Source organism: Tetrao urogallus (assembly GCF_951394365.1).
Source record: "Tetrao urogallus genome assembly, chromosome: 7".
Classification (NCBI taxonomy): Eukaryota; Metazoa; Chordata; class Aves; order Galliformes; family Phasianidae; genus Tetrao; species Tetrao urogallus.
Window position 1 is genome coordinate 16,623,270 of NC_136820.1, and position 12,656 is coordinate 16,635,925.

The 12,656-nt window shown below is 35.5% G+C and overlaps 1 protein-coding gene across 1 annotated transcript in view; it reads right to left on the minus strand.

Moving 5' to 3' along the window:
* KCNH8 (potassium voltage-gated channel subfamily H member 8) overlaps nucleotides 1-12,656 on the minus strand; it is a gene marked incomplete at both ends in the record, with an annotated part of 154,193 nt that overhangs the window by 46,100 nt on the left and 95,437 nt on the right. Inside the window, one exon of the mRNA XM_079538695.1 lies at nucleotides 11,267-11,474. Within this exon, the coding sequence (XP_079394821.1) occupies nucleotides 11,267-11,474 (208 nt within the window). The remainder of the gene's footprint in view (nucleotides 1-11,266; nucleotides 11,475-12,656) is intronic.

A 12,656-nucleotide genomic window follows, 5' to 3' on the forward strand; every position in this document is an offset into this window, starting at 1 on the left:
GTTCCCCTTTCTATCAAGTGTGCTATTAAATAGATAAAATCCTTGGAGGGGAGTGATAAAAAGAAATTTATAAGAAGATTTTATGCTTCTGATCTGAGATTTTCATCTCTTTAAATCCTAGTGCATAAATCAAAATAAAGCCTACATTCATGTTAGTGCTGCATATTTATGTCACTATGTGAAATTATTAACAGCATATTCTGGGGATTTCTCAAATGATGGCAATGAAAACAAATGTAACATTTTGAAAAGAATAACAGTTGAGTTTCAAAACCATGCCTTTCTTAGAAACAAAACTTGAGATATTTTCTCTCTAAAATTATTTGTGAGCATTAATGAGCAGTAAATTTTGAGATTATTGTCATATACTAGAAGTTAAGTGGACAGTAGGAGTGGATAGATTCAATAAAAATGCCATTTGTTCTGAGTTGCAGAGACACTGGACAGAATTTTTATTGCATCTTTACTCAATTAACAAATGAAGGAAGATTTCCACAAGCCAAATCCAAGACACAAAGATGATCCTAACAATGCTGCTATATGGATATATCTTTGCCTCTCTCTTGCTTCTTTATTAAGGACCAAAAATTTGAAGATGTAGCTAAAATCATAATACTCTCTTGGACTTTGGGAATTCTATCATTGATCTCTGGGGAAATCTGATAACAGCCTTTCAGTATATAAAAGGGAGCTATAGGAAGGAAGGGAACAGACTCTATAACAGGGTCTGTTGTGATAAGAAAAGGGGAAACGGTTTCAAACTAAAAGAGGAATCTAGGATATAAGGAAGAAGTTTTTTACAATAAGGGTGGTGAGGCAGTGGAGCAGGTTGCCGAAGAGGTGGTGGAAGCCCCATCTTTGGAGACATTCAAGGTCAGGTTGGACAGGGCTTTGAGCAATCTGATCTAGCTGTAGGTCCCCTGTTCATTGCAGGGGAGGTAGACTAGATGACCTCTATGGATCCTTTCCAATTCAAATGATTCTATGACTCTATGATTCAATCATCTGCAACGTCATCAAGAGCAAATTTTGAATTTGGACATCAGGCAATCAGAATAGAAAAACAAAGATAAAATTTGAGGATTCATGCAAGCCCTATTGCTTCATAAGGCTTTGGCAATAGTGATATACCAACTTCTGTACTCAAAATCGTGTAAGCAGAGGTTGTCTTCCTTGGAATGCCTGCCTCAAATGATGAAATAATCTTTGTAGATTCACTGACCGATGTTCTTGGACTCTGACCTAGAGGAAAATGTCTCTTTCCCTAGAACTTAACAGAAAGTTTTTAAGCTAACTATCTGGATATGTACAATGAGATGCTTTAGATTTATAATAACCATGGAGTTTTCCAAACTAAATGCATAATTCCTCTGATAACAGCATTTTTAGACATAGCTTTAAGCTTTTTCAGTTATTGAAAATAAATTTAATTTGAAGAGTGGCATCCTATGTAATGCTTCTGTAAGGCTAATACCCTTTGTAAATAAACAGGTTGTATTTCTAATTGAATATATACTTAGAAGCTATTGTACAAATAATTACATACTGTAAAACTTTAACTCATGCAACTTGAAAAAGTCCTAACAAGATATTGACCCACTGTACTCAGAGAAAATGAAGTTTTCATGGCACAATAAATATTTAATGAACTCAGTAGTTTTAGACAGAAGAGCTGCTCAATCAAGGGATAAATAGAGGAAAGAAACCTCTAAAATCTAATTGTAACATTGTTAATAGCAACAAAAACACAGCTGAGCCCACAGAAGCGCCAAAAAGCCGACAATTAAGTTTTAATTATTTGACAAACTCCTGCTCTAAATTGACTGTGAGACGACTGCAAATATCATTGCTTATAATAAGAAAGCAAAATTTCTATATTCTCATGTTAAAATTGATGTACCTTTGGGGATACTGAAAACATTCCTTGGTGGGAAGCATTAAATCTTCTGTCATCAGCAACGTATGGTTCATTAAATAATTTATATTTTCATTTAGGAAGGTCAGAAGTGCAAGGACAGATACTTTTCATCCTAGAGGGAGCTTATAATTCATCCTAGTTAGTGAAAGTATCAAATTTATGGATTACACAGTCATTTCCAAAGTCTCTCTAGTTGTCTTCAGGACATGTCTGTGGCTTGTGGCTTGTGGCTTAGGCACTGGAATGGACTGCCAAGGGAGGTGGTGGAGTCACTGACCCTGGGGGTGTTCAAGGAAAGGCTGAATGTTGTGTTGCGGGACATGGTTTAGTGGGAGCTATTGGGAATAGGTGAACGGCTGGACTGGATGTTCTTTTAGATCTTTTCCAACCTTGGTGATTCTATGATTCTATGATTGTCATCGACAGCGAACGTGCCTGATGTGAAATATTTGTAATAGTAGCATTTTATTAGAAAGCAATTAGAAAGATATCTTTTAAACAATATTTGGTTAGTTACAAGCAAGAAGGGTAGAGTTCTGTAGCACTTCCACCTAATGTAAACACTACACAAAGCACAGTGTACCTGGTTTACCAACAACACATTTCAAGACTTAGATTCTTCCCAGAATCTAATCACATTCATGCATTAAATATTTGCATTACGAGATGTAATCATAACTTATTTTTTCTGTGAAATAATGCTTAGTTCTTTCACTGTTTCTGGACTTCTTGACTTGACAAACCCCCTGAGGATGAGTCCAGACACAGTTCAACAGACAGAGAACCAGATATTTCTTACTGTGCTAGTTAGTTGGATGAATTAGCTACTTCCATTTCTCCTTCAATATGAGGCTAAAAGCTCTCTTGCTAAAGAATTAATTTCATATCAACTACTGTAGTATATTCTGGTGAAAGAAGAAAGAAGAAATGGAAGTGGGATGGGAGGAGTCATGTTCCTTTGAGTGGAGCTCTGAGACAGCCTCTAGAAAGTTAGCTCTGCATGAGGTTAAAAAGGTTAAAATTGGAGTTTTCCTCCAGGATCATTTATGAAGTGGGACAGAAAATAAATGGCTGAATTACCCTTGTTTGCTGGGCTGGCCTGAAGCTAGCTGTGCAGGATTTGGATAACTTGACCCTCTTAAATCCCAACCTTGCTACCATTGTGCTGGAGATTGTGTTTCTGAGGTATGAAGCTGATGTTCTGTAGCTGACTAAACAATTCAGAGCTCTTTTTTTCGTACTGATGGGGAAGTCTCCAATGCAAGTTTACTACAGTCTCCTATTTTAACACAGTAATTATTTCAATTAAAATAGAGATGTATTTATTCCCAGATTGAAAGCTAACTCTAGTGGTTCTGCTTTAGGAGCTAACTCAGCAAATTTACAAGGAATACGTTTGCCATGATATTTTATGATAATTATCTAAACATGCTTACTGTTGCATACAAGTTCCAGTATAAATGATGTGTGCACCTGCATTACTGTAGAACTAGGTCATAAGTTGTTCAGTTTCATATATCAAGTAGATAAATGTTGAAAAGAAACATCCCTGAAACTCTTTTTCTCTAAGTATGCACAGATCTTCTCAACAGTAATTTGTCAGATGGCTATTTGTGGATACATGGGAGATTTAGTCCTTCTTGCTTCTGCAAGCAGGCAGTTTTTTTCTGTTCCACACTTAATTGAAAAGACTAGGCAGGGATATTTACAATATCCACTTTTATGACTGTGTCAGTTAATACATAAAAACTACTGTATGAAATTAAATATTTTAATGATTTTCTTCCTTTATTTATTTATTTTTTTTACCAGCAGAGAATTTATGAACAGCTCTAATGCCATGTAATTATTACCATTATTGTTGTTTACCAAGGACAAAAAAAGTTTTTTTTTTTTTTAGAAAAAAAAACTAAAATAAATCAACAATGTAAATAAATTAATTGCTTTTTGACATCTCATATAATGTTAATTGTTTTTTAAAGTACAGGTAAAATATGCAAGGATAAATACATAGCTAGTTTAAGAAATAAAAGTACAAATGTATTGTTGGAAATATAAAAATCATTTGCAAATCTTCTGCTTTAGGGAGATGCCACTTATCAGAGTCTCAACGCTTAATATTGCTGCTCCTTAGGCAAACTAGCTGTTACTGTCCTTTTCTAGGCTATCAAATGCCTTGCAGCTAAACTTGGAATTAGAAATGTTAGCGCTTCTAGTCCACTCAGTGAAAAGAGCATGTCTATCTATGTCCTCTTTGCTTCTCTGTGCTCCATCAGTCTGTACCCATCTGTTAGAGCTTTTCTTATCTCAAATTTGGAATTTAATAACCTTTTGGGCAAGAACAGCCTTATTATTCTGTGTTAATTGAGCAATGGAGACAAGAGGGTCCTGACCCATAACTAGTATCCCAGCTGCAGTAATGGCTTTTTTTTTTTAAAGCTGTCAGCTAACATGTTAGAGACCTGCTTTCAGTACAATTGCCTCAATAGAGATCAATAGAGCATTATAATTCATTTTCCTAAATTGAAGATGTCTGTATTTATTCTAGATACAGCTATATATATTTTCCCTTTCTTAGAGCCATTTCTTCAAATTTAGAAAGGACCACAGATCCAAAATCACAGATTCTGTTAACACTGACAACAAAATATCAAAATAACAATAATCAAAAACATAATTAAGCAGACCTAAAAAGAGTTTAACATCAAACATTCAGGTTCAGAGGTGACAGATTGAAATGAACAGTTGATTGGAGCTGGTGAATGATGCCCTGTGCAATTTAGTCAGAAGTTCATTCCTCCCCTGCAAGGATTCATAAATCTTCACATCCATTTCTAACCCGATGAATGTGTGCTGAGGACCCAGGCTGAATCTTGCTGCCTGCCTGCCAGTGCAACTGTAGCTGCCAGCTGCAGTTGTTCCTAGGACTACAGCTGTAGCTCAGTCTTAGCCCTTAATGAGTAAAATACTCATCACAATGACTAGATGTTGTTTTGTCATAGCTCCAGACTCAAATAGATAAATCAAGAAACCAGAAGCATGTACACTCATCAGCATGCATGGGCTACTTGCATTACCTGGGTATGAAAAACAAGAATTCCTTAGCAATATAAATTCTTCCTGTGTCTTTCCTGTGCTAGCTGACACATCTCACAGCCTCAGTACACAGTGATTTGTCATCACACGGAATCTCAGCTTTCATAGATTTTTAGGATTGAGCTGCTCTGAACCACCTATCTGCACTCTGTGGGCATTCTTCAAACACCTTACCCTGCACCAACATCTCCTACAGGACTTGCTGGGGAGGGTAAGTAGGAATTTATCTTCTTTCTCTCTCATCCACCACTGTACAGCTCTAGCCAATTTTATGGCAAAAGACAGAGTATGTAGACTATCATTTCACCTAATACCTCAATGGTAAAAAGAATCATAAAAGACTTAAGATTTCTGCTCTCAGCATAGGAGAGTACAACCTTCATCTTTATCTTCATCTGAGTCCTGGAGACCCTTGACAGAGACTCCAGGTGTTGGAATCCTCTGCTGAAATCATATCAGTTTGTAAAGAAAATAACAAGAAGTATCAAGAAAGAGAGCTGCCTAGGAAGAACAAAAAGTGGAGAAAACTGTATACCAGGATATGGAGCTCTCTTTAAAAGATTTGCTTTGTATCTGCATCTTCTATACCCTAGACACATGTTCCAGTGTCTGAACTCCATGCTAAAGAAAAGTACAATTCAGTAACTGTCTCTCTTCCTCCTGTGGCTAAAAGTAATCAGTGTATTCTGCTTTGCTTTTCACCAGAAATACCTGCTTCAGGTCTGTGTACTAGATCAAGACAATCCCAAGTTGCTAGTGTAGAGTGAGAGGATTGCATGAAGTGCTGCAAACAGCAGCAATCCTCACTACTACAGGTGCAACACTGAACAAACACAAGTAAACTATCAGGATGCTCAACACTTCCATATTTACCAGTTTGGATCAATGCTATTTGAGGAATTTATACAATAAATTCCATTATGTGGTACATACAGTTCCTCAGTACCTACAAAACTATCTTATAAATTCCCTGTAGATGAAGTAAGGCATACAAATCCTCAGGGAAAGGGACTGAAATTACAACTCTATTTTCCACATTTCCTTCTGGTTCTACTTGGATGCTATGCACCTCATTCTGTACCAGAATCTTCCATTCACTGTGCTGAGAGATGATTCAGGGCATAAATCATTCACTGGGAGTCAGGCACCCAAGTCCCTTTAAGTTGTGATTGGAACTGTGTGATAGAAAAAGTAGGTGGGGACAGTGTTCTGTTGCAGAGCAGGTGAACTACACTGGTTCGGATATGGTTGAGCTCTTATTTTCAGAAATGCAATAAATTACAAGACCTATATTAAGAGAGCAAAAACCTGAAAGGTGAATGGATGTGTTCTATGGTGATGAAAGCTATTTACTGACCTGCTTAAAACTTCTCCCAAAGTAAAAACACTTGATTTTCTATAAAATCATTGGTTAGTTATTCACTTATTTTGTTTATTTATTTTTACTTTAATAACAACTCCTCCACAGTCTGAATGTTATAAGTTGTATAAGTTGTACTGTAGGTGCACTATTAAAAATTTGCAGCTGAATTTCTGGTGGTCAACAAAGAATTTTCTCAAGACAGTTGCAGAAATTATACCTGACTCCTTTGACTACCTTCGGCAAGAAGCTTACTGACCCTTGCTCTTCTCCTAATCTCCTCACTACATTCACGACAGCTGAGTTTCAAGAGCTCCTATGGTTCTCACCAGATGAATGCCTTTAGCAACAGGAAACACTTTCAGTATTATCTTCTGGTTGTAGAGAGAGGTTTAAAAGCAATTTCTTGATAAAAATTTGAAGAGGAATAGTTCAACATATGCAATTCAAAACAGCATAGAGCCAATCAAGACCCTATAACGTAGTCTGATATCAGCTAAGCCTATAGAAATGAGAGACAACGTATTGGAGCAAAAGGAATTACAGTGGTGGGATCAGTCAGGTACCTCCACACAATTACACCTCTATTTTGTGTTCATTAACTGAAAATTGATCTTATTTCTTCATCCTGTGTCTTACTGAAACATCTTTTTCACCCATGAGAATGAATGAGGGGAACAACATGAAATTTAATAACAAAAGATTTTAAAAAGCTGGAGGAGAAAAGCAGGAAAAGAACATAACTGTCTCAGGAGAGTCAAGCTGCTGCACACAGAATTACAGTTTTCTGAGGTGAGAAAACTAAAACTTGCTGAGATAAATATTTCTAGAGCCTTAAAGCTGTGCCCACACTGTGTATCTTCCAAATACTCTACATAGTCAGTTAAAATATCAGTATTAGAGCTATAGAATGGAGCAAGATTTTAACATTAGCACTTTTCTCAATGCCATCACATTCTGACAATATTAGTAATATTTCTACACAACATCTTTCTTATTTAGCCACATATTTGAATTTGTAAATGTAACCATGATTTTAAATTGATTCCAATGATATTATTTTCTGAATAAAGATGAGAAGAAAAAAAAAAAAAAAAGAATGAATGAAAAGAAAGAAAAACAGAATGAGAAGCAAAGAAAATGAGAGAAAAAAGCAAGGAAGAAAACAAAGTTTAAAATTGCAGTCAATGAGAACAAAGCAAATACATTTTTTTTTGTTCTGTGTATTTTCACAGGGAGAACTTTTCATTACTCCCATTGGTCCAATGCAAATCCAAATCCAAATGAAGGACCTCATCTTTTTAAATTAGCTAGAGAAAGTGTTATACACAACAAACTGTTTTTCCCATTAAAGTCAATGTTGTGAGATCTGTGCTGTGGTGCGTATTGGATAGCACAGCAAGATCCAAAGTACTATGTTACAGTATTACAGTTTAAATGTCAGGTTTCAGCATTGGCAAGACCTCAGTTTTGAATCTTTGCCATAAGATTTATGAGGAAAAAGTAAAAGGAGGTTGCTAAGAGCTTTAATTCCTCTCCTCAAGAATAGATTCACATATAACAAGCAAAGAATTCTTATCATTCCTGGAGTGGGTTTTCTTTCTTTGAACAAACCTATATTTCTCTATATTTTAGCTGTTGTATGTTTTGCAGCATCCATGACCAAGATACCACTTCTTCATGTAAACACTGGCTGAGACACTCCAGAGAAGACTAAGAAGCATACTTTCCAAGGGAGACACATATTAAGTTTAAAGGAAAAGTTAGTTTTTTGTGCTGTATTTTTTTAGTGCTGACAATTACAATGCCTCCTAATGCCTGGAATAAACTTTATATACTGATGGAAAATTGAACCTCTATCTTTGGTGTTAATGTAATAAAATCAGAAGTTTAAAAATGAGAACATATCAATACAGAACTAAGAATAACATTCCACTGCCTTGTCTGCATGAAGAAATGTGTTATACACATAATCCAAAAATGCACAAAAAGTGTCCTTTGTACAAAAGAACAGAGTACTTTCTATGTCTTGAAGTATCATTACCTTTATTATATCCCAAAGCAAGCCTTCTTCTGCTTGCATTATTTTGTTTCCCTTAAAAAAAAAAAACAAAACAATCATAAAATATTTATTTGCTATGAGAGAGAACTATAGAAACAACCTTTCTGACGGATATGGAAACTGGTATAATGCTGATTTGCTACACAATAACTGCATAAGTTTTGCAGCAGTCACTGTAATGTAGCTTTTGTTATTCATACATAGCAGCTAATTTTTTCAGACTATCCACGAAGGTGGTAGAACAGCTTTCCAGGTAAAAATCCACAAACACACTTTTAGAAACAACGGAAATAAAATCAGACTGTAAGTTCAACATTAATGCATTTTCACCAGGTGGGAGGCTAAGGTTTAAGACTGTACTAGGCTTAGAATTTCCCCAGCCATTTCAGCAGGAAGGTGTGTTACATGCAGTCAAGCATGGAAAATCCCTGAATCTCATGGCAAAACAAGCCATTGGTGGGAGGCTGTTAAGGAGCAGCTCCTGCCTAGGAACCTCACTAGAGATGACTGATGTGTGATAACCCACATACAGCATTCTTCACTGAGACACAAATGAGACTTCAGCAAAATGATTCTGTTCTGAATAAACTGCTTTGTTCTAAAGAAGGTATCTGGGACATTTGCTTTTATTGCCATTGCCCAAGAGAGAACCAAAGCAAAGGATGAAAGTTAATATTTTTATTGCAATAAATGCCAAGAGTCCCAGGTGAGATGAGGAGATTTTCCTAAAATGAAGAGTTCAGGGAACAGAAAGCAACTACATGGAGAGTGCTGCCAGCAGCCCACCTGGGGAGTGAGGATGAAGCCCTTACTCAACATTGGGACTGCAACAAGTGCTTTGAAATGGTCTATCATTTATGGCCTACATAAACTGTTAATGTTTTTTGGTTGTTTTTTTTTTTTCCTTCACTATTCTCACCAAAAACACTTTCATTTTTGTTACTATTATTTCTAGATTTGTTTTCTTCTTTTATCAGCATTTGCCCAATTTCTGCACAGTGGGATTTCTTTGTGCATCCTCCCCTACAGTTGCAGTCTTTTCTTTGAAAGGTTTGCACTGTGTGAGGAGTTCAGCAGTTCACAGACCTGGTTTATAAAGGCAAGGTGGAATAAACAACCAACTAGAAGAATAAAAGGATTTCACAAACTTTTAAGTAATGTATGGGCAAACTGGAGAGGTGTATTTATTGGATCTTCTTTCTTCTTTTCTTCCTCCTGACACCGCATCCTCACCTCATCTGAGTTCAGGTTTTTTAACATATTTATCATTTTCCCTTCAGACTTATCTTTATCAGATGATATTTAATAGGTTTAAGAGAAAAGAAAGAAGGAAATTAAAGGAGAAGAATAAGTGATACTGTAGTCAAATGCATCTTACTGAGCCTTTGGTCAGAGGTGTTTGCATCATTCTACCAAATATTTTTCCCACTAGCAAACTCTGACTCACCATCAGACACTGTTTATGCACTCTTTTCCTCTCATAGATATATCATTTAAATTATTTATATATTATTTAATTGTGTCTTTAGTATTTAACAGCACAAAGAAAACTAGCAAGACTTTCTTCATCTAATTTTTTCTTCATTTAATTTTATCGCTGGTCTTGGTTCCCCTCCTGATTCTGTTATCACATTATGGATTTTAAGTGAAAGGTAAACGTAAGTAAAATCAAAAAGATAAAGCACAAGGAACCAGAAAGTAAAAAGAGATGCCTATTATTGATATGCCATCTGAGAAAGACAGTAAAAGATATGCACCTCTACAGTAAAGCCAAGTTACCCACATGGAAACATGTGGAGCATTATCATCTGCTCTAGCAGGCAACACAGCTTTAGAAGCATGTCAGAACTCGTGACATCAGGATCCTATACACAGTTTATTGTTTTCTCACTGTACCAACACACCTGGATACAACCTTTAGAAATAACAACAACCTTTATAAATAATCTGAAAAGTTTAAAATCTAAACAGTAAAGCTAGAATATTCAAAGAAACCAGAAGGAATAGTGGATCATACTTCATACATACAATATAATGGTTCAATTCCATCTCTGCATTGTTAGACATCTTCCATTCTATGTAAAAATAGCAAAGATTGAAAATAAGCTAAAAAATATTTCTGGAGGGAGTTTTTAATGGAATGGCTTTTCAAGATCTGTCTGTTTCACTGCACAGTAAAGAATAAGGGGAACAAGGGAATCACTCTGCTCAGAAATTGCATAACATGCAAAAAGATGAACTTTCTTGTCTATTCTTTGTACAGCTTGTCCAGCCCTTTTCTATCCAGGTTCTGGATTTTTCAAACATGGAAATTTCACTGTTTTCAGTATTTTGAATGGGGGGAGGGGAAGGGGTGAAGGGAAAGGGGTGGAAGATGAGGGAGATCTCCTACTCCCATTATTCCTCCACACTTAAAATCAATTAATTGAAACTATGCCAAAGAAAGACAGTGTTTAAACACACAATATTTACAGATTGAGGAAGAATTGTTCTTTCTTATCTAAGTAGAGAGAAATTTGTTTCTCAGTTGAAAATTTAAAGAAGATTTCTTAGAAATCAAATTTTCAAAATCCTCAGAAACAAAAATTGCACTGTATTTATACATGAAACCAAGTCCATATTTTTTAGTGCAATCTTTTGTCCTTTACTTGATTGGTAATCAAAATTATAGGATTAAAGCAATTCATTTTCTCTGCAATCAACATTAAGTAATAGTATATGGTTAAACAAAACCAGGCTTATACATATATTTTTATATGTTTACACACACATATATATGTATACGTGCACACATATACACTTACTTATGCATATGGTAGAAAAAACTTACCTATGTCCCAGGTAAGGGGGTTATTCTGTTCCATCTCCCTTTTCCCAATGACATACCAAATGCAGGCCATCCAGTGAGCAAGCAAGGCAAACATGGACATGAGAAGCGTGAGAACAATTGTGCTGTGCTGGGAGTAACGATCCAACTTCTGAAGGAGACGCAAGAGGCGTAACAATCGCACTGTCTTTAAGAGATGAACAAGGGAAACCTAGGAGAACCAAAAGAAAAACAACTTGTCAGCTCTTGCCATCTATTGCATACTTCTCTTGTTGCAGTGAAAGGAAATTACCCTCTAAATCTGAGTTTTTACTTTTGTTGTGCACGTAGATATTTACTACTTCTGATTTAACCATGGAGACTTGAAATATCGGGAGATTTTTCCTTCTGACTTTTTAATGTAATGTCTTTTTTTTTGTTTTCTTAAAAAAAATAATAATACTTGTACTAAAACAGATCTTTCACTGCTCTAGAAAAAAAAGAATATCAAAATTATCAGATTGACGAAGGTTCAACTTCAATACAAAGCTACAACATAAACATATTCAAACTCACAATTTTCAGTTTTTGCTAGTAGCCAAATAGTAAGCAGAACTCAACTATCTGTGAGATAAAACCATCTTAATAATTAAACTTGGAAGAGGCAAGAAGATAAACCAGATGTTTTGCAGAGAAAGGAAGCAAAGAGAGAAGCAAAGACTCAGAAGCTTTGCATGAGCTTTACTTGGCTTACATTTCAGCTGTTTGCAAGTGTTAGCAAAAAATATGCAGATGAGGATCCAAAATTTTTTTACTTTTCAAAAATTAAATAAGCATAGTTGCCATTAATAATAAGGGTTTTTTTTTTACTTCATTCATGAGATATTAGTATTAATGCCTACTAGATACCTGACTGATATACACACCAACAAACAGAAAGAAAAATAACATCAAACTTGACATTTATTCTCATTGTACTCCCTGAGAACCTCAATCAGCTCTCTGAAAATAGTGTAAAGACCCATACAGATCAATATCTTTTTCTTGTACTAATCTAGAGTAATCTGAAGCTAAACTTTCCTAGTGCTACCAACAAAACTAATAATTTGAAATCTTAATTTCACAGGTGTGTGTTTGCTAACAACTAGGTGCAATCTGACTGCTAAATTTTGTAACACAGATTATTTTATACTTATTCAGGAAGATCTAATGTATCATTGATTTCATTCTGCTCTCAAGAATTAAGAGTACATTTTTTAAATCTTTTTTTACTTACACAGTTTTGTTAGTGCAGGAGTAATCCTCTCCCAATCATCATGCACTACCCATTTTTTTCACTACCATTTTTCTGTTTGTTGTACTCTCAGTAGAAAGGGCCCTTCTTCATGAGCAACACTCACAGGTGTTGCAGTAA